Here is a 20067-nt window from a genome sequence, read left to right on the forward strand (position 1 = left end):
CTCTGCCTGACAATGCCTCAACATCCTGTCCATGAATATCACAAACAGGATTGGTGATCAAGCACAACCCTGGCAGAGTCCAACCTCCAACGGAAACAAGTCTGACTTATTGCCAAGGACCCCGACAGCTCTCGCTTTGAGTACAGAGATTGAATGGCCCTGAGAAGGGACCCCCCTCACTCCATAATCCTGCAGCACCTCCCACAGCATCTCCCAGGGTACGTGATCATACGCCTTGTCCAAGACCACAGAACGCATGTCAACTGGATGGGCAAACTCCCAGGCTCCCCTTGTAAGAGTGAGGAGCTGGTCACTTGTTCCACAGCAAGGACGGAACCCGTATTGTTCCTCTTCACTCTGTTGTTTGACTATTGGCTGACTATCGGACTATCCCTCCTTTCCAGCACCCTGGAGTAGACTTTACCAGGGAGGTTGAGTAGTGCGATGCCCCTGTAATTTGCACACACTCTCTGATGCCCTGTTTTAACAGTGCATCTCCAAAGTATTTACAGCGCTTCACTATTTCAACATTTTATGTCAATGTTATTCCAAAATGGAGTAAATCATTTTTCTCTCAAAATTCTACTCACAGAACCCCATAATGACAACATGTAAAAAGTTTTATTTTATTTTTTGCAAATTTATAAAAAAAACAAACAAAGAAATCACATGTGTATATAAGTATTCACATATGTTGCTCAATACTTTGTTGATGCTCCTTTAGCAGCAATTACAGCCTCAAGCCTTCTTGAATATGATGCCACAAGCTTGGTACACCTGTCTTTGGGCAGTTTTGTCCATTCCTCTTTGCAGCACTTCCTAAGCTCCATCAGGTTGGATGGGGAGCGTCGGTGCACAGCCATTTTCAGATCTCTCCAGAGATGTTCAATCAGATTCAGGTCTGGGCTCTGGCTGGGCCGCTCAAGGACATTCACAGAATTGTCCTGAAGCCACTCCTTTGATAACGTGGCTGTGTGCTTAGGGTCATTGTCCTGCTGAAAGATGAACTGTTGCCCGAGTCTGAGGTCAAGAGCGCTCTGGAGCAGGTTTTCATCCAGGATGTCTCTGTACATTGCTGCATTAATCTTTCCCTCAATCCTGACTTGTCTCCCAGTCCCTGCCTCTGAAAAACATCCCCACAGCATGATGCTGCCACCACCATGCTTCACTGTAAGGAAACCATCCTCCAAACATGACACCTGGCATTCACACCAAAGAGTCCAATCGTTGTCTCATAATATCAGAGAATTTTGTTCTAGTGGATCTGAACCACTTCCATTTATGAATGACGAGGCCGCTGTGCTCATTGGAACCTTGAAAGCAACTGAAGTATTTCTGTACCCTTCCCCAGATTTGTGCATTGAGACAAACCTGTCTCGGAGGTCTACATGTAATTCTTTTGATTTCATGCTTGGTTTGTGCTCTGACATGCACTGACAACTGTTCTGTGCATATGCAGTCAGCGTTGTCAGCATCCCCCCGCACCCCGAAGGCGCAAGGAAGTGACCCTCCTGTCTACCACGGTAAATCTAACACAGTGGCGCACAGCCTTGGACTTGTGAGAATCCCCACACCCGCCCAGAGCCTCACACCCTGGGCAACTCCAGAGAAGAATAAGGTCCAACCTCTATCAAGGAGAGTACTTCCGGAGCCAAGGGTGCACAAGTTCTGGGTCCTTCCATACAGTAAGGTGACGTTTCACACCTTCTGAGAGAGAGATTGCTTCTACTGCCCGGGTCTGGTCTATCGAGGCCCTCGACTTTCTCTGCCACTCATAGGACAGCACACCTGACCCCAGCGCCCCCCTTGCGGTTGGTGACCCCACAGGGTGGAGATGGGAAGTCCACGTTGCCTCTTTGGGCTGGGCCCGGCCAGCTCTGTGATGAGCCCGGCCACCAGGCGCTCACCCTCCGTCCAGGCCTGGCTCAAGACGGGCCTCTGGGCTGGGTCACATTTCCTCTGCCTCGTTTGTTCATAGTCTTTGTGTGAACCATTCCATCTCTGGCCCCTCACCTGAGACCAACTTACCATGGGACATCCTATCAGGAGCACACAGGCTCCAGACAACGCAGCTCTCAGGTTCACGGGACACACAAACCTCTCCACCAATGGTAAGGTGATGGTTCCTGGAGAGGGAGCAAGAAAATTGTATGTAACATTTCAAAAATTTCTGGGGGAGGTTCTCCAGAAAATTTTAACACTAAATCAAACCTCCAGGGTCCACTCCATGGTTGATTGTAGTTTGTCTGTATTACGTGTGGAAAGAAGTGTCATTTTATTTAAAGCAGCGATTTGCTTTGAAGTTATTAATTCAGAGCAGACTTTGTCTCGACAGAGAGCGGTGTGGCGTTTAGAGTTGTGTGAACAGAACGGAGGAGAATTTTGTCCCAGTTAGTGACTTTAATCCATGCAAAAGTGACTCAGGTTTGACACTGCAGAAGCGGTTGATTACAGAGAAATTATCATTTTCCTGACAAACACTCTCCAAAACAACAGCCTCTCTGAAGGACCGATAAGAGAATTGTTAAGCAAAAAGACTATTGACATCGGTGGATCGAATAATTTCTTAATGATACCTGAAAGAACCGGTTCTTGATACTCAACCCTAGTCATTACCAAGGTGGTAGAGTGGTATAAACAAATCTGCTGTTGGACAAAAAGTCAACATTGTTCTTCAAGTTTGACAGGAGGCATGATAGGAAGTACAGTTACCTGCAAGGTGATTTTCACAGTTGAGGCCAAAATTTAGCTTTTTTTCCCCCCTCTTTGGCCATCAGTTCAAACCTCTTTTCCACTTTTAAAAATTAGTTTTATTTTTGTTTCCTCCAAATATATAATCCTAGTAACTGAGTACACATAAAAATGTCAAAGGAGTGGATCTGTGTAATGTGGAGTGGTCTGTACTCATGTCTTGGGGTCATGTGACCCAAGACAAAAGAAACTTGTACATCTTTGTAGTTTATCTTATTCTTATTAACAGTTTTAAAAAGTCATCTGCAACAATTGGGCATGTTGAAAATTCTTTGGCTAATTTCTTTTTATTGACTTATTTGTCTTTCATACAGATATTTCTTTGCCTGCCATGGTTGTATTTTTAGATATGCTGGACAGTTGATTAACATCAATATTAGTATTGAATTTTCTTAATGGTTTCTACAGAGATCCATGCCATTGAATATTTTTCCAAAGACACATTCCTGTTTTAGCTGTAGAGTTGATTTACTGTCAAAGTGAGTCTGAAGTCGCTATTCACAGTGCAGCAGTTAAAGAAACCGAGTACCACTGAAATCATCTACCTACTCTGATCTGCAGCATCTCAGACAGATGTTGTGGCCCTTTAAACATTTTGGGGGAAGAAACACCTGACTTTAAAATGTGGTTTGGACCTACAGACTTTTTGTTGGCAATGTGCACCAAAATTAAACTAAAGCATTTTAAATGCTTTGACACAGATGAAGAGGCAGAATATGCAGTTTGTAACTAATGGGCTTCTCCAACGTCTTCTGATCTCAAACTGTGTCTTCTCGAACATCTCTAATCTGACTTTTTGCTGGCACCTCAATGTGGTGGCTGCCATGAGCATAGATTAGTTGAAGTCTGTGAAAGTGTAGATGGCTCCACTTAAAATCCTGTTCCTATATAATTTAATTTTTCGTTAACTGTTTTTCATTGGTCAGACACGTCACTTACTTTTTCTGGTTGCTGCACTTTGTTTAAAACTAAATGTCTTCACTCAATCATTAGTTAAGGTGTGTGTTGTTTTTACATCCTTAAGTTACCTTTTTGGGGGCTGGGGCGGGGGGGTGTGTGTAATTCTTTAGTAATGTAGCTTGTGTACTGTTTTGATCACACCCCTGATTGACTCACCCCTCCAACCCCTAACCCCAACAGTTCCTCTGCCTTGCTCACCAGCCCTGTGACACACCCCGACTGTGTTGTCCCTCTCTCCTTGTCTCTCTTTCTACAGTGTAGAGTCCTCTAAACTTCCTCCCTCCTCCTCCTCCTTGAACCCTGAACAGACCAGCCTCTGCCCTCCCTCCACCTCTACTACTACTACTACTACTACTACCACCACCACCTCCTCTGCTGCCACCTCCTCCTCTTCCTCCTCCTCCTCCTCTTCCTCCTGTGTGGTGCCCCCCTCAGCCTCCATTCCTCTGTCCTTGTTGGCTACAGGGCCGTCTCCTCCCTCCTCTTCCTCCTCCTCCTCCTCCTCCACTGATTCCCTGCTCCCCAGTTCTCCTGCCTGTGTGTCGAGCCTCCTCAGTCTCAAGCCCCTCCCACTGCTGGCGCTCCATGTTGTCAGCGGATCCAGCGCGCACTCAAACCCCCCAGAGCCCAAAATCGCCCCCGAGCTGGGCTCCAAGTCCAAAAGGCGAAGGCTGTCCCCGTACTAGTGACGGAAGCATAAGTCGTCTAACTACTCGAGTACTGGCGGCGTCTGTTTGTTTCTGCACTTGCTGTTGTGTGTGGCTGTGCTTATTACAGAAAAGAAAACATAAAAGAGAAAACGTGCCCACATAGAAGTGTTTGACAGCCAAGAAAGCTTGTTGCTGCCATATTTACAAGAGATAGCCTTTAGCTTGGATTTGGCTTGTGTCCTGGGAAGAAAAAAGCAAAAACCCTGAGCGTTACAGTTTTAAAGGACTGAAGTACTGCTCAGGTAGAGGCTCGCTTTAAGATGTCACATAGAATTTGTTGGAATAAGTTTCTTGTGGTGAATATTTTTTTCGGTAACTGTTGCTAGGTCTAATGTAGAAAAGTAAAGTTATGGAAATTTTTTTAGTTTTGCTCGTGTATGAAACTAACCGTTGTAAGTCCAAGCAATCTGTCCTCAGGTTTGTCCGGTTCACAAAAACACTTATTTATCCCTAACTGATGAAACATTATCTGCACTTGTTAGCTGACTCTGGTTAAGGGGAAAAAAATGTACATAGGAGTGGGCAAATTAGACATTGATTTCTCTTTTTATAATGAAGCATATAGTTGCTGTTGTAACATTTAGGTGGTGTGCTTATTTAAGGTTTTTGTTGAACTGTACAGTAAATGAGGGTTTGTCTGTCTGATTGCATGCCTTATTCTCTCTCCTCCCCTGGTCTCCTGGTGTGTGTTTCTCCAGGCTTTCCTCTGAGACCACAGGACTGGCAGCCAACTGATAGACAACTGCATCTGCACTATATCTCATTATCACACCACTGGCTACCATAACCAGTCAATGCAAATATCCTACTTTGAGGTTTATATTGAATTGTACAGCCTCCTGCTCATTTGAAATCATGTCACCCCCCCACCCACCCCCTTGAAAATGCTCATGTATTAATTTATTTTGTTTGTTTTGGTTTTAGTCTGACAAAGCAAACTGCCAATTGGTTTTAACTCCCCTTATGAGCAGAGTTAGAGGTTTTAATAATTTTTCCTTTTTTTTTTTCCTCTCTGTCCTTGAAGAATCCTCTGACTTTTCCTATTTGTTGTTCTTATTTTGTCACAGAGGAATACAGTTTGAAAACTGTGTATTAGGCATATAGTCTTAGTTCTGTTTGATTTAGTTTTTCTTTATAAATGGGGGGAAAAATGACAAAAAAAAATTCAATGATTGTTGTGTTTCTATGTCCTCCTTTCTCAGTCTGTCCAGTTTTGCGTGCTTTAAATGCACAGCGTTTTTCCACGGGGCACCTTTCCGACTTCAGTGCTTGTAACATTAAATACACTTCAGCCGTGTTACCACAAATGCATAGCTGTACATGTGCTCACAACAGTTTTCTTTGGTTCCAACAAGTGGCGCTAGTGTGTTACTGAATTAATCAAGATCGTTTAAAAGGTGTATTTTTACGCATGTCAGGGTCTTGTTTGTTTGGGTTTTTTTTTATTTTTTTTTTTACACCCCCTCCCTTCCCCACTTCCTCTCACTCCATGTCATTCCTGGTTTTGCCCTCTTTGTCCTATAAGAACATATGTTGATATTTTGCTGGGGTGGGAAGTTTTTTTTGGGGTTGGGCGTGGTGATCGGGGTTGGAAGCAGAGGGTTCTCCTCGCTTTTTTGTAAGGACTGATACTATATATATATATACAGATATATGCTTAAAAATATTGGAATATTTGTTTTAAATGGAGGAAATTTTTTTTTTTTTTTTTTAATTATTACCAATGGGGATTAACTCTTGGACACTGATCTGTCTTGTGTGTTGAGGTTGAGAACTGAATGGTTTATGCTCTGGAACTAAACAAGGGGTTGTGAGTTAACACTAGTTTTCTGCTCTTTGCTTTGCTCAAATCAGAATTTATTATTTTTCATTTGCGGGAAAGGAAACGTGCACGTTTTTGAGATTGTAGATCCGGGTGCCACATTGTTTAAAAAAAAAAAACAAACAAGAAAAAACAAAACAAAAAATTTAAAAATACAGAAATAAAGACGTAAAATGCTCGAACCACAACGTGTCTTGGAGATTCTGTCAGTAATGTAATGTGAAATACACAAAGTAAAAGCTTTATACTTTTAAGTAAATATATTTATTGTACTGTTATAATAATGATACAGTATTAAAAAAAACAAAACATTTCAGTACATAGAAGCTTTGACTCTGCATCGGTAAATGGACACTTTGCACAGTTGAGACACTAAAAGGGCAGTTTTGCTTTTTGGCAACATCCTGCATAAAAAAAATTGTTTCATTAAACCTTGGGAGGGATTTACAATCAATTGAAATGTTACACAATTTAAAGCTTTTCATTGTTATTGTTTAAATAAACTTAAAGCTGCCATGTTTAGCTTATTGAGTGAGATCGAGGAGTTTTTGGGTTACTGGAACATGATTTAATGTGCTGTTATACAGTCGGCTTGAAGCGTACGTGAAGGCCTGTCGGGATGCGCAAACACACAAAAGCAAGTTTTTAAAGATTGCACAAATATAGAACCCTGACATGATTGTAAATAAGCTATGTCTGAACACCTCTTAGCTCAAGGTTGGCCTTTCTGTAGGCTGATAAACCTTTTTGAAATTGTAAGGCTTCACGCTTTTGTTAAAAATGTTTTGTGGATGTGGGATGGGCAGGATAAACATTTTCCCAAAAGTGACAAAACCAACTAGAGCAAAAGTGCTCAGAGAGCACAGTGAAGCCATGCCCACATTTCAGAATATCAGACACGTGGAGAAAATATAACGGTTTTTATTTTTTGATGTTTTTTCCAGAATATAAGTATCCTCCCCCTTTCCCCTCTTTCTTCTAGTGTGAGTCCCGAGCCTTCTCCAGTTGAACTTGTATGCCAAAAAAAAAAAAATCATGCATTCATTATTATTAACAGTAATAACTATATAGGACTTTTACAGGAGCTGGTGCACAAAAGAAAGTCCAATAATAAAAATACACCTCAACATGGCCCAAAAGTCCCAAATTTAAGCTGATTTTAAAAAACAAAAAATTCAAAAGACTCACATTTTTGTGCTTCCAACGTAGTGGGTCAGCAATCCTTTTGCCATCTGCTGTTTCTGTTGTTAAAACGGCATCAGATAACATTCAGTATGTTGTCCATCACATGCTTAGTTGGTCATTTTTATTATTTATGGAATTTAAAAGTCACCCCCAGGGAAACTGCTAAAAAGTATGTTCCACATACAGGGGGAAAAAAAGGTGCAACTTAAACTCTGTAGCAAGTTATTTCGCCCCAAACAAAGGCATGTTTTTTTGACAGGTGCAACTTATACTCCGGAAAGTACGGTAGTCATGTGTAATAATGGTAAAATATCTGAACTCTTTCATAAAATTTTCCATTTTCTACATATTTGGATGTGGCTAGAAATTTGACATTTAACCTCAGATCTTGATTTTTCACGGATCCTAACCACAATCAAATCACTAAATCATTTGGCCCAACATCCATCCCAAGTGTGATCAAAATTGGATTCTTAGATATCTTGTTAATATACATACAAACGGCTACATAGCGACCAAGGTGAACACAAGAATGGACGCTTTCAGCGGCATCGTGTTCCCTACATGCATGAAGACTGTTTAGATCCAGCTGTCCCGCATAATGCCATTTCTGAAGGGGGCTAAGTGTTAGATTTTGGTGTTTTCCTGTGCTTGTGTCCCAAAAGAACGGTTTTACTGTCATCAGTCCACAAAATATTCCTCCATTTCTCTTTAGGCCAGTTGATGTGTTCTTTGGCAAATTGTAATCTCTTCTGCACGTCTTTTATTTAACAGAGGGACTTTGCGGGGGATTCTTGCAAATAAATTAGCTTCACACAGGCATCTTCTGTCACAGCACTTACAGGTAACTCCAGACTGTCTTTGATCATCCTGGAGCTGATCAATGGGTGAGCCTTTGCCATTCTGGTTATTCTTCTATCCATTTTGATGGTTGTTTTCCATTTTCTTACACATTTCTCTTTTTTTTTTGTTTTTTTGTCCATTTTAAAGCATTGGAGATCATTGTAGATGAACAGCCTATAATTTTTTGCACCTGCGTATAGGTTTTTCCCCTCTCCAATCAACTTTTTAATTAAACTACGCTGTTCTTCTGAACATTTTCCATTTTCCTCAGGCTTTCAAAGAGAAAAGCATGTTCAACAGGTGCTGGCTTCATCCTTACATAGGGGACACCTGATTCACACCGGTTTGTTCCACAAAATTGACAAACTCACTGACCGAATGCCACACTACTATTATTGTGAACACCCCCTTTTCTACTTTCTTTTACTATTAGTCCAGTTTCATAGCCTTAAGAGTGTGCATATCATGAATGCTTGGTCTTGTTGGATTTGTGAGAATCTGCTGAATCTACTGGTACCTTGTTTCCCATGTAACAATAAGAAATATACTCAAAACCTGGATTAATCTTTTTAGTCACATAGAGCTACTATTATTCTGAACACTACTGTAAATACCCAATAGAATATTGATTATTTAAAAAAACAAAAAACATGCCCCTCAAGTTTTTCAGTCTGTAGATTTTTTGGGGGTGGGGGGGGTGGGGTGGGGGGGTGAAGTGATTTTTACCCACTGCTATTGTCTTTTAATACAGACAGCACAGTAATACTTATTAAAATACATTTGCCTCAGTAAAACCACGCAGCCATGCTTTTTTTTTTTTTTTTTTAACCTGGCAGGATGTACAGAATTGGTGCTTAGTTTTTACCTCTGTTCTGATGCTCACAATTAAAACAGCAGCTACAGTACAATCGACTACCATAAGCTTGTTCGGGCTTGGAATAGGACCACCTAGTTAGAAAGATCAGCACCATTAAATTATACAATCTCACATATTAAAAATTTGTTCATTTTACAACACATTTACAGTGATATAAAAACAGAAGTAGAAAACGGCAGCTCAGTCCATGACACGTAAATTTAAAAACAATGGAAACTAAATGACACAAAGAATGCAAAGATTGTTTTTAAGATACCAAAATAATTCACAGTAAAAAAAATAAAAATAAATAGTGCATAATGTCGAGGATTTGGGAAATTAAGTGCAAGCAATATCAATGGTTGTCTTAAAAAGATTCATAATTTAAACCACAGATGCCATGATATAATTTTATCAAAACACATTTTGCAGAAATGACACTGTGTGAAATGACCGCCTCCATGTGGGAGATTAAAAATACAAATCCACATGGAAGCGCAGAGCCATCTGTGGGTAGCCTCACGTGATAAATGTGTGAAGCCACCCATTACAGGAAAATGGATGACACATTGTCCCAGTTCAGTTTCATTCTAATGGTTTTTTGTTGTTGTTTTTTAACAAAAGGAAAATGTTCAGTTTTTTTTCTTCAGCTTTCTTTATATTTTTCTCCTGCTTAGGTTGTACGTCATTTCCTGCCTCTGTACCAGGAGTGTGTTCTTGGCTCTGCGTTGGGGTTGGGAGGTCTGTTTCAAAGCCAAATCTGTCTGCAGTTGTCATGTATAGATGTTGACTTTTCACCAGTTGTTTGCAGGTTGACTGGGTTCTGCACTTCCTGAATGATCCAGCTCAGTACTGTCACAGTCGGAGTCATCGTACAGGCCCTGGATTAGAACAAAAGCATCAATATAATTTAGTATTCTCTTCTGATGAGTATGTTGGATCCTTGAATTACTGTTGCATAAAATTAATAAGAGGGGTATAACAATTCATTGATACAAAGCAGAAAAGGATTTTTAAGTCAAAGAACTACATAGATATTTGGACCTCTGTATCCATCTATGTACTGTCAACTGGGCGACAGCTTGATGCAACTCTCCTAAAAGTTCAAAGGTCAGTGCAAGGCTTTTGCAAAACTGGTCACAGGCATGTTAACTTTGCAAGGAAATAAAATCAACACCTTTGAGACTTTACAACGAGCGCCATCTGGTGGCCATTTTTGGCCAATGAAAACATCGCTGAGCTCAATACAAATACATGGTAATTTGGTCACTTTTCATAGGGGTCAGACTAGACACTAAAGTCAATTTAATGTACAATGGTTCATTTCAGTTCAGCTTGGTGTATAAATCTTGTCGTTCCAGAGCTATCAGCTGGCTGTTAGAAGCAAGTTAGAGACAACAAAATCAACTGATTTCAATAGACAATGCAGCCTGAGCTCATTTTCATCGGGCGGCCAGTCATAGAAGTATGAATTTTCGCCTTCGGATTGGCCACTTCACCGGAAGTGACTGTATCCGTGGCAACCCACTGGCTACTTTGCCGGAAGTGACTGTATCCACAGAAACCCATAAGAGACAAATGTCCAGGTTTGAATTTTATGTTCAGTGCACAATTTGTTAATACTGTCATACCGTTTTCTTCTACGGTGTGCTTTCTGCTGCTGTATAAGATGCTGCCTCCAGTGGTGAACAAAATGCGAGCAGAGGCAGTGCTCTCAAGAAGGTCCCTGGTTTTTCATTAAATACATTACAACACTACATTTTATTTCAAATCAAAACATGAAGAAAAACTTAATTTACAGAAAGTGGGGGGAGAGGTTGCATTTTTTCTGTGAAAAACAGGTGGCCTTTATTTAAGGAGGAAGGCAGCCAATGTACAGCAAGATTGTTTGACAGTTTGTCAGTCCCCCCCCAAAAAAAATCAAGCCACAGTACACTGTGAAGACAGTGAAATGTGGAGCAAGCACCATGATATGGGGATATTTCTCATACTATGGTGTCAGGCCTATTTATTGTACACATATTGATCATGGATCAGTTTGATTACATCAAAAATACTTGAAGAGGTCATGTTGCCAAAGAGAAAATCCCTTTGAAATGGATGTTTCAACAAGACAATGACCCCAAAGACGCCAGCAAGCCAGCAGCATCTTGGTTCCAGACCAACAAGATTAACATTATGGAGTGGCCAGCCCAATCCCGGGACCTCAGTTCAATCCGGTTGTTAAGTGTGATGTAACGCATCATGTGATTTTCAACTTCCGGCTTCAAACGAAAAAGGCGCGCTGTCATTAACATTGAGAACTGCACTGAGATGCTCTGATCAGGCTGCACTTAAACCGCTTCACACGGACAACAGCATTAACATCGCAACATAAAACTCTTTGTATATTGTGCCTAAAACGCTCCTGGCTATATTAACTGGGTTTCTAGACGTTATTGCATTTGTTTTATGTAAAAATGCCAGACGCTCAGGTCGTTTCTCCGTTATTTTCAATGGGAGTTGCTGTGAGCTGCGATCGTTTCCTGTTCATGTCATTGGGGGGGAAGTGAAGTTTGCACTTTAATGTCCTGTTTATTGTAATACATAATTTTTTATTAACAAACAGACATGTATATTTTACCTGTGCATATTAAAATATATAAAGTAAAAGGAAAAAAGTTTTATTAAGTGTTCTTACTATAGAAACAGACAAATGTGGTTAACGGAGGCGGAGAGCAGCGGGAGGGAAGTTTGCACACACTAAACACAAACTAAACTTAAACTGTAGATCCTTAAAAGGATCATACAGACGTAACTTTAATTGTAAACTTGCCGGTCTTTGGACCCGGAAATAGATTTATCACGTGATGCGTTACGTCAGAGCTTAACAACCGGATAGAAAAGTTGTGGGGTGACATAAAAATCTTTCTGAGGCAAAACCAAGAAATGCAGAGGAATTGTAGAACTTAGTCCAGTTGTCCTGGGCTGGAATACCTGTTCACAGGTGCCTGAAGTCAACTCCATGCAACACAGATGTGAAGCAGTTCTCAAAAAATGGTGGTTCACAGGAAAGCTAAATTTTCAAGCATTTTTCAGTTCATACAGTAAATGTTTAAGTTTGTAAAGAAAAATGCAGACACTGCTTTTTTTTTTCCCCTAATGCATTTGCATGTATGGAAATAAAAGCTATTATAAGGATTTTAAACACGCTGCTATATTTTGAACACAACTATATATCTGAAGGTATGTACTTTACGTTTGTATATGTAATTACTAATATATACTTTTGGTTTATTCAAATTTTTCATGGAAAATGAATGTCTATATTAAAGAATTAATGGTAAATGGACTGCATTTATATAGCGCTTTTCCATCTGCATCAGGGGATTAAGGACCTTGCCCAAGGGCCTTAAGTGATTTTCTGGTCAGGCTGGGATTTGAACCAAGGATCCTCTGGTCTCAAGCCCAACACTTAACCACTAGACCATCACCTCCCCTAATTGAATTATTTTGGATTTCATCGTATCACACCAAATCGAACCTAACCGTGTCATAATGAAAAGCTTTTTCTATGTATTTAGATACATATCAGATTGTTTTTCTAAGGGAGAGATGTCTTCCCCCATTAACAACACACGTAACATACGGGCACACTGCTCCTCTGCAGTTATATATATCATATAGCAAACGAACACACTGATATTTTAAAATTCAAATAAAGTTGCACCCACACACAACCCCGCTGAAAGGATTTTACAACCCCAGTTCCAATGAAGTTGGGACGTTGTGTAAAATGTAAATAAAAACAAAATGATTTGCAAATCCTCTTCAACCTATATTCATTCAGTTGAATACACCACAAAGACAAGATGTTTAATGTTCAAACTGATAAACTTTATTGTTTTTGTGCAATTATTTGCTCATTTTGAAATGGATGGCTGCAACACATTTCAAAAAAGCTGGGACTGATATGTTTACCACTGTGTTATATCACCTTTCCTTCTAACAACACTCAATAAGCGTTTGGTAACTGAGGACACTAATTGTTTAAGTTTTGTAGGTGGAATTCTTTCCCATTCTTGCTTGATGTACGACTTCAGTTGTTCAACAGTCCGGAGTCTTTGTTGTCGTATTTTATGCTTCATAATGTGCCACACATTTTCAATGGGCGACAGGTCTGGACTGCAGGCAGGCCAGTCTAGTACCCACACTCTTTCACTACGAAGCCATGGTGTTGTAACGTGCAGAATGTGGCTTGGCATTGTCTTGCTGAAATAAGCAGGGATGTCCCTGAAAAAGACGTTGCTTGGATGGCAGCATGTGTTGCTCCAAAACCTGGATGTACCTTTCAGCATTGATGGTGCCATCACAGATGTGTAAGTTGCCCATGCCATGGGCACTAACACACCCCCATACCATCACAGATGCTGGCTTTTGAACTTTGAGCTGGTAACAATCGGGATGGTCTTTTTCCTCTTTTGTCCGGAGGACACGACGTCCATGATTTCCATAAACAATTTGAAATGTGGACTCATCAGACCACAGCACCCTTTTCCACTTTGCCTCTGTCCATTTCAAATGAGCTCGGACCGAGAGAAGGCAGTGGCGTTTCTGGAAGTTGTTGATGTATGGCTTTCGCTTTGCATGGTAGAGTTTTTACTTGCACTTGTAGATGCAGCGACGAACTGTGTTAACTGACAATGGTTTTCTGAAGTGTTCCTGAGCTCACACGGTAAGATCCTTTACACAATGATGTTGGTTTTTAATGCCATGCCGCCTGAGGGATCGAAGGTCACAGGCATTCAATGTTGGTTTTCAGTGTTGCCGCTTATGTGTAGAATGTTCTCCAGATTCTCTGAATCTTCTGATTATATTATGGACTGTAGATGATGGAATCCCTAAATTCCTTGCAATTGAACATTGAGAAACATTGTTCTTAAACTTGTAGCAAGATGAAGTCCGGACTGAAAAGACGTTCCCGCTAGCTTGGCTAAGCCTAAACGTTTCAAATCTGCAGTGATTAAACCATTACTTAAGAAACCTAATCTTGACCCTAGTGTGTTGAAAAACTATCGGCCGATATCAAATCTATCATTTTGCTCTAAAATTCTGGAAAAAGTGGTGTCACGACAGTTCGAAGACTATCTTACTGAGAATAATCTCTTTGAGCCACTGCAGTCTGCTTTTAGAAAATATCATTCCACTGAGATGGCTCTCACTAAAGTGGTGAATGATCTTCTGCTTACAGTGGACTCGGACACCACTACGGTTCTGCTGCTGTTAGATCTCATTTGATACAGTGGATCATCATATTCTACTTGATAGGCTGGAGAATCATTTTGGGATTACTGGGAGTGCCCTTGCATGGCTGACGTCATACTTGACCAGTCGTTCTCACTGTGTTTTGTACAGTAACACTACCTCTAACCTTAGTGACATGAAATTTGGGGTTCCTTAGGGGTCTGTCTTAGGCCCCCTGCTTTTCTCCTTTATATAGCACCCCCTGGGCACATATTGCGGCATTTTGGGATTACCTTTCACTGCTATGCAGATGATACTCAGTTATATATGACGATAACTGCTGGTAATCTTGTTCACATAAAATCCTTAGAAGATTGCCTTGCAGCAGTGAGAAGTTGGATGTCTAGAAACTTCCTACTTTTAAACTCTGAAAAGACTGAAATGATGGTTCTTGGTCCAGTGAGACATCGGCATCAATTTGACCAGTTAACACTCAGCCTAGGCTCGTGTGTCATACATCACACTGACAAAGTGAGGAACCTTGGGGTAATTTTTGATCCTTCGTTGTCCTTTGGCCTCCATATTAGAAATATTACTAGGACTGCTTTCTTCCACCTGCAAAATATAGTGAAGATTCGTCCCATCCTGTCTATGGCTGATGCTGAGACCCTGATCCATGCGTTCATCTCTTCTAGATTGGACTACTGCAATGTTCTATTTTCTGGTTTACTGCAGTCTAGCATTAGGGCTCTCCAATTGGTTCAAAATGCTGCAGCCAGACTTTTGACACGAAGCAGAAAGTTCGACCACATTACACCCATTTTGGCATCTCTTCACTGGCTTCCTGTCCCAGTGAGATCAGATTTTAAGGTTCTGCTACTCACCTATAAAATTATTCATGGACTGGCACCTCCCTACCTAGCTGACCTAATTAAACCTTACGTATCGGCCTGGGCTTTACGTTGTCAGGGTGCAGGACTACTTTGTGTCCCTAGGGTTAATAAGAAGTCTGCGGGTCACAGAGCTTTCTCTTGTCGTGCCCCTGTTCTGTGAAATGGTCTCCCTGCATCAATAAAACAGATTCTGTGGAGACTTTCAAGTCCAGACTTAAGATGCACTTATTTTCCCTTTCATATGGCTAGCATACTGGTATAATTTTGTTTTACACTTTTTACTCTTTTAATTCATGTTATTAGTAATTGGAGTGGGCCGCGGCCTCAACTTCACCTAAATTCTGGGTCTTTTAGTGAAGCTTAGCGGCCGGCGATCACCTTAGTATTTCTCTGTTTTTCTTGTTGTTTAATGCTGGCAAATTATACAGTATTTTTTGTCTTTCTGATGCCTGATTCTGTGTTTTCTCTGTTTAAGGTGCAGCTCCATCCAGAGATGGGAGTTGTGTTTGTGTTGGTGACCCTGCTGTCCTGTGCACCAACAGCAATTCTTGTATATTCGTCTGTGAATATTTCTGTAATTTATGTTTGTAGCATGGCCCAAGCAGAGGGTCACCCCTTTGAGTCTGGTCTGCTTGAGGTTTCTTCCTCAGAGGGAATTTTTCCCTACCGCTGTTGCTCTGGGGGTTGGTAAGGTTAGACCTTACCTGTGTGAAGCGCCTTGAGGCAACTCTGTTGTGATTTGGCGCTATATAAAGGAAAATAAATAAAATTGGCTAACGGGGAATTCCCCTTTGGATGACCTGGTAGAGTTCGGGTCTTTAGTTCGAGCAGTCCGGGGTTCGATCCCACCGGCGTACCAGCCACAAAGGTCCTATGGTCACAAACCATTGGACTATTTTTTCACGCAGTTGTTCACAAAGTGGTGATCCTCACCCCATCTTTGCTTGTAAATGGCTGAGCCTTTTGGGGATGCTCCTTTTATACCCAATCATGACACTCACCTGTTTCCAATTAGGTGTTCTTTGAGCATTCATCAACTTTCCCCAGTCTGTTGTTGCCCCGTCCCAACTTTTTTGAAATGTGTTGCAGGCATCCATTTCAAAATGAGCAAAGATTTGCACAAAAAAAAACAAAATCTATCAGTTTGAACATTAAATATCTTGTCTTTGTGATGTATTCAATTGAATATAGGTCGAATAGGATTTTCAAATCATTGTATTCTGTTATTATTTACATTTTTCAAAATGTCCCAACTTCATTGGAATTGGGGTTGTCTATGAATGTAAATGAAGCAGACGCTATGTGTGGTTTCGAATTTACATCTATCTTGAACTGAGCTTGTTTGTCAGTTACAGTACTTTAATTTCCTAAACCTCAGTCTGGTGGCCACCAAGGCCACTGTTGCCTTTTTATAATACATTTGATAGAATAGAAATGTTTCAGACGTTAAGATTGGTGGGAAAAAACATTAACATTGACATTGTTACTCAACATTGTCATAACATTGTTACTCAATTCCTGTGTTGCCTAAATCTTGTACACAGTACTGTGTATTTGGTAGATGGATGTTGTCTCTTTATTCCTGTTGTGGTTACCTCATAATTAAGGTCATTTGTAGTGAGCTGGGTCTTGACTTGTCTAAGAACAGCTTCCTTCTCTGATAACCCATCAGAACCCAGCTGGGTTGGGTCAGATGGGTCTGCAGGAATCTCTGAGCCCTGAGACAGTAGGTCATCACTCTTGTCGTCCAGACGCTCATCGGTGTTGGTGCTGACCACATCAGGCGTGCCACTGTGGGAGTGGTCAGTGGTGTTTCCTTCCTCACCGTCTGACACTGATAAGTTCTCTGAGCTGAAGGTCGACAGTGACTGGCACTTGGTCATGCTTACAGGACGCCTAGTGGGACAACAGGTTCAACAAACTTGATCAGATCAAGAGCACAAAGAACCAGAACCTTCTTTATTCTGTATTTGGAAGATCTAAGTAATGTGCATCTCAAAAAATGAATTGAATATAGTGAAAAAAGTTCAATATCTTTTGTGTTATTTCAGAAAGTGAAAATTTTATATATTATTCTGTGACTTAATTTCCTTGAGGACCGTGTCAATGAGTGTCTTCTAGATAACTGTCAAGTTAGCAGCCTTCCCCATGATTGTGGTTGTGTGTACTGCACCAGATTGACATGTTCATAAAATTTATACTGCACAAATAGTGAGTTACTCAAACTTGAAGTGAAATATTTTGAGATACTTTTGACATCCTTCAACAAAATTGGGCAGAGATTATGTTTTTGCCCGTTTGTTTGTGAACAGCCTTGAGCCCACAATTTTTCATATATCATTATGAATTTTTTTCTTTTTTTTTTTCTTTTTACAGAAGATTCATATCCTGATAGGCAAGAACTAATTTTTTTTTTTAATCCCTATCTTTAACATTGAATGAATATTCAAAAATTAATAACTCTATCAAAATTGATAATACATCCTTAATATTTGACAGTGTTGTGTAGGATGGTGTCCTTTATTGACTGACAAAGTTTGATCCGGATCTGATCCAGATTACAGATTTTGTGGTCAATCAATCAATCAATTTTATTTATATAGCACCAAATCACAACAAACAGTTGCACCAAGGCGCTTTATATTGTAAGGCAAGGCCATACAGTAATTACGTAAAAACCCCAACGGTCAAAACGACCCCCTGTGAGCAAGCACTTGGCGACAGTGGGAAGGAAAAACTCCCTTTTAACAGGAAGAAACCTCCAGCAGAACCAGGCTCAGGGAGGGGCAGTCTTCTGCTGGGACTGGTTGGGGCTGAGGGAGAGAACCAGGAGAAAGACATGCTGTGTCAGGGGAGCAGAGATCAATCACTAATGATTAAATGCAGAGTGGTGCATACAGAGCAAAAAGAGAAAGAAACAGTGCATCATGGGAACCCCCCAGCAATCTAAGTCTATAGCAGCATAACTAAGGGATGGTTCAGGGTCACCTGATCCAGCCTTAACTATAAGCTTTAGCAAAAAGGAAAGTTTTAAGCCTAATCTTAAAAGTAGAGAGGGTGTCTGTCTCCCTGATCTGAATTGGGAGCTGGTTCCACAGGAGAGGAGCCTGAAAGCTGAAGGCTCTGCCTCCCATTCTACTCTTACAAACCCTAGGAACTACAAGTAAGCCTGCAGTCTGAGAGCGAAGCGCTCTATTGGGGTGATATGGTACTATGAGGTCCCTAAGATAAGATGGGACCTGATTATTCAAAACCTTACAAGTAAGAAGAAGAATTTTAAATTCTATTCTAGAATTAACAGGAAGCCAATGAAGAGAGGCCAATATGGGTGAGATATGCTCTCTCCTTCTAGTCCCCGTTAGTACTCTAGCTGCAGCATTTTGAATTAACTGAAGGCTTTTCAGGGAACTTTTAGGACAACCTGATAATAGTGAATTACAATAGTCCAGCCTAGAAGAAATAAATGCATGAATTAGTTTTTCAGCATCACTCTGAGACAAGACCTTTCTAATTTTAGAGCTATTGCGTAAATGCAAAAAAGCAGTCCTACATATGTTTAATATGCGCATTGAATGACATATCCTGATCAAAAATGACTCCAAGATTTCTCACAGTATTACTAGAGGTCAGGGTAATGCCATCCAGAGTAAGGATCTGGTTAGACACCATGTTTCTAAGATTTGTGGGGCCAAGTACAATAACTTCAGTTTTATCTGAGTTTAAAAGCAGGAAATTAGAGGTCATCCGTGTCTTTATGTCTGTAAGACAATCCTGCAGTTTAGCTAATTGGTGTGTGTCCTCTGGCTTCATGGATAGATAAAGCTGGGTATCATCTGCGTAACAATGAAAATTTAAGCAATGCCGTCTAATAATACTGCCTAAGGGAAGCATGTATAAAGTGAATAAAATTGGTCCTAGCACAGAACCTTGTGGAACTCCATAATTAACCTTAGTCTGTGAAGAAGATTCACCATTTACATGAACAAATTGTAATCTATTAGATAAATATGATTCAAACCACCGCAGCGCAGTGCCTTTAATACCTATGGCATGCTCTAATCTCTGTAATAAAATTTTATGGTCAACAGTATCAAAAGCAGCACTGAGGTCTAACAGAACAAGCACAGAGATGAGTCCACTGTCTGAGGCCATAAGAAGATCATTTGTAACCTTCACTAATGCTGTTTCTGTACTATGATGAATTCTAAAACCTGACTGAAACTCTTCAAATAGACCATTCCTCTGCAGATGATCAGTTAGCTGTTTTACAACTACCCTTTCAAGAATTTTTGAGAGAAAAGGAAGGTTGGAGATTGGCCTATAATTAGCTAAGATAGCTGGGTCAAGTGATGGCTTTTTAAGTAATGGTTTAATTACTGCCACCTTAAAGGCCTGTGGTACATAGCCAACTAATAAAGATAGATTGATCATATTTAAGATCGAAGCATTAAATAATGGTAGGGCTTCCTTGAGCAGCCTGGTAGGAATGGGGTCTAATAGACATGTTGATGGTTTGGATGAAGTAACTAATGAAAATAACTCAGACAGAAAAATCAGAGAGAAAGAGTCTAACCAAATACCGGCATCACTGAAAGCAGCCAAAGATAACGATACGTCTTTGGGATGGTTATGAGTAATTTTTTCTCTAATAGTTAAAATTTTATTAGCAAAGAAAGTCATGAAGTCATTACTAGTTAAAGTTAAAGGAATACGCGGCTCAATAGAGCTCTGACTCTTTGTCAGCCTGGCTACAGTGCTGAAAAGAAACCTGGGGTTGTTCTTATTTTCTTCAATTAGTGATGAGTAGAAAGATGTCCTAGCTTT

At 40.5% G+C, this 20067-nt stretch overlaps 2 protein-coding genes across 2 annotated transcripts in view; one reads left to right on the forward strand and one right to left on the reverse strand.

Annotated features, from left to right (window-relative positions):
- Nucleotides 1-4623, forward strand: part of LOC117506628 (poly(rC)-binding protein 2-like) — a 33188-nt gene extending 28565 nt beyond the window's left edge. The window contains exon 10 of the mRNA XM_034166156.1: nt 3968-4623. Within this exon, the coding sequence (XP_034022047.1) occupies nt 3968-4397 (430 nt within the window). The 3' untranslated portion in view covers nt 4398-4623. The remainder of the gene's footprint in view (nt 1-3967) is intronic.
- A 4469-nt stretch (nt 4624-9092) lies between these two features.
- Nucleotides 9093-20067, reverse strand: part of LOC117506630 (mitogen-activated protein kinase kinase kinase 12-like) — a 95008-nt gene continuing 84033 nt past the window's right edge. Inside the window, exons 13-14 of the mRNA XM_034166157.1 lie at nt 16839-17139; nt 9093-10008 (exon numbers count right to left, since the gene is read on the reverse strand). Of these exons, the coding sequence (XP_034022048.1) occupies nt 9922-10008; nt 16839-17139 (388 nt within the window). The 3' untranslated portion in view covers nt 9093-9921. The remainder of the gene's footprint in view (nt 10009-16838; nt 17140-20067) is intronic.

This window comes from Thalassophryne amazonica, chromosome 3 (assembly GCF_902500255.1).
Source record: "Thalassophryne amazonica chromosome 3, fThaAma1.1, whole genome shotgun sequence".
Taxonomy (NCBI): domain Eukaryota; kingdom Metazoa; phylum Chordata; class Actinopteri; order Batrachoidiformes; family Batrachoididae; genus Thalassophryne; species Thalassophryne amazonica.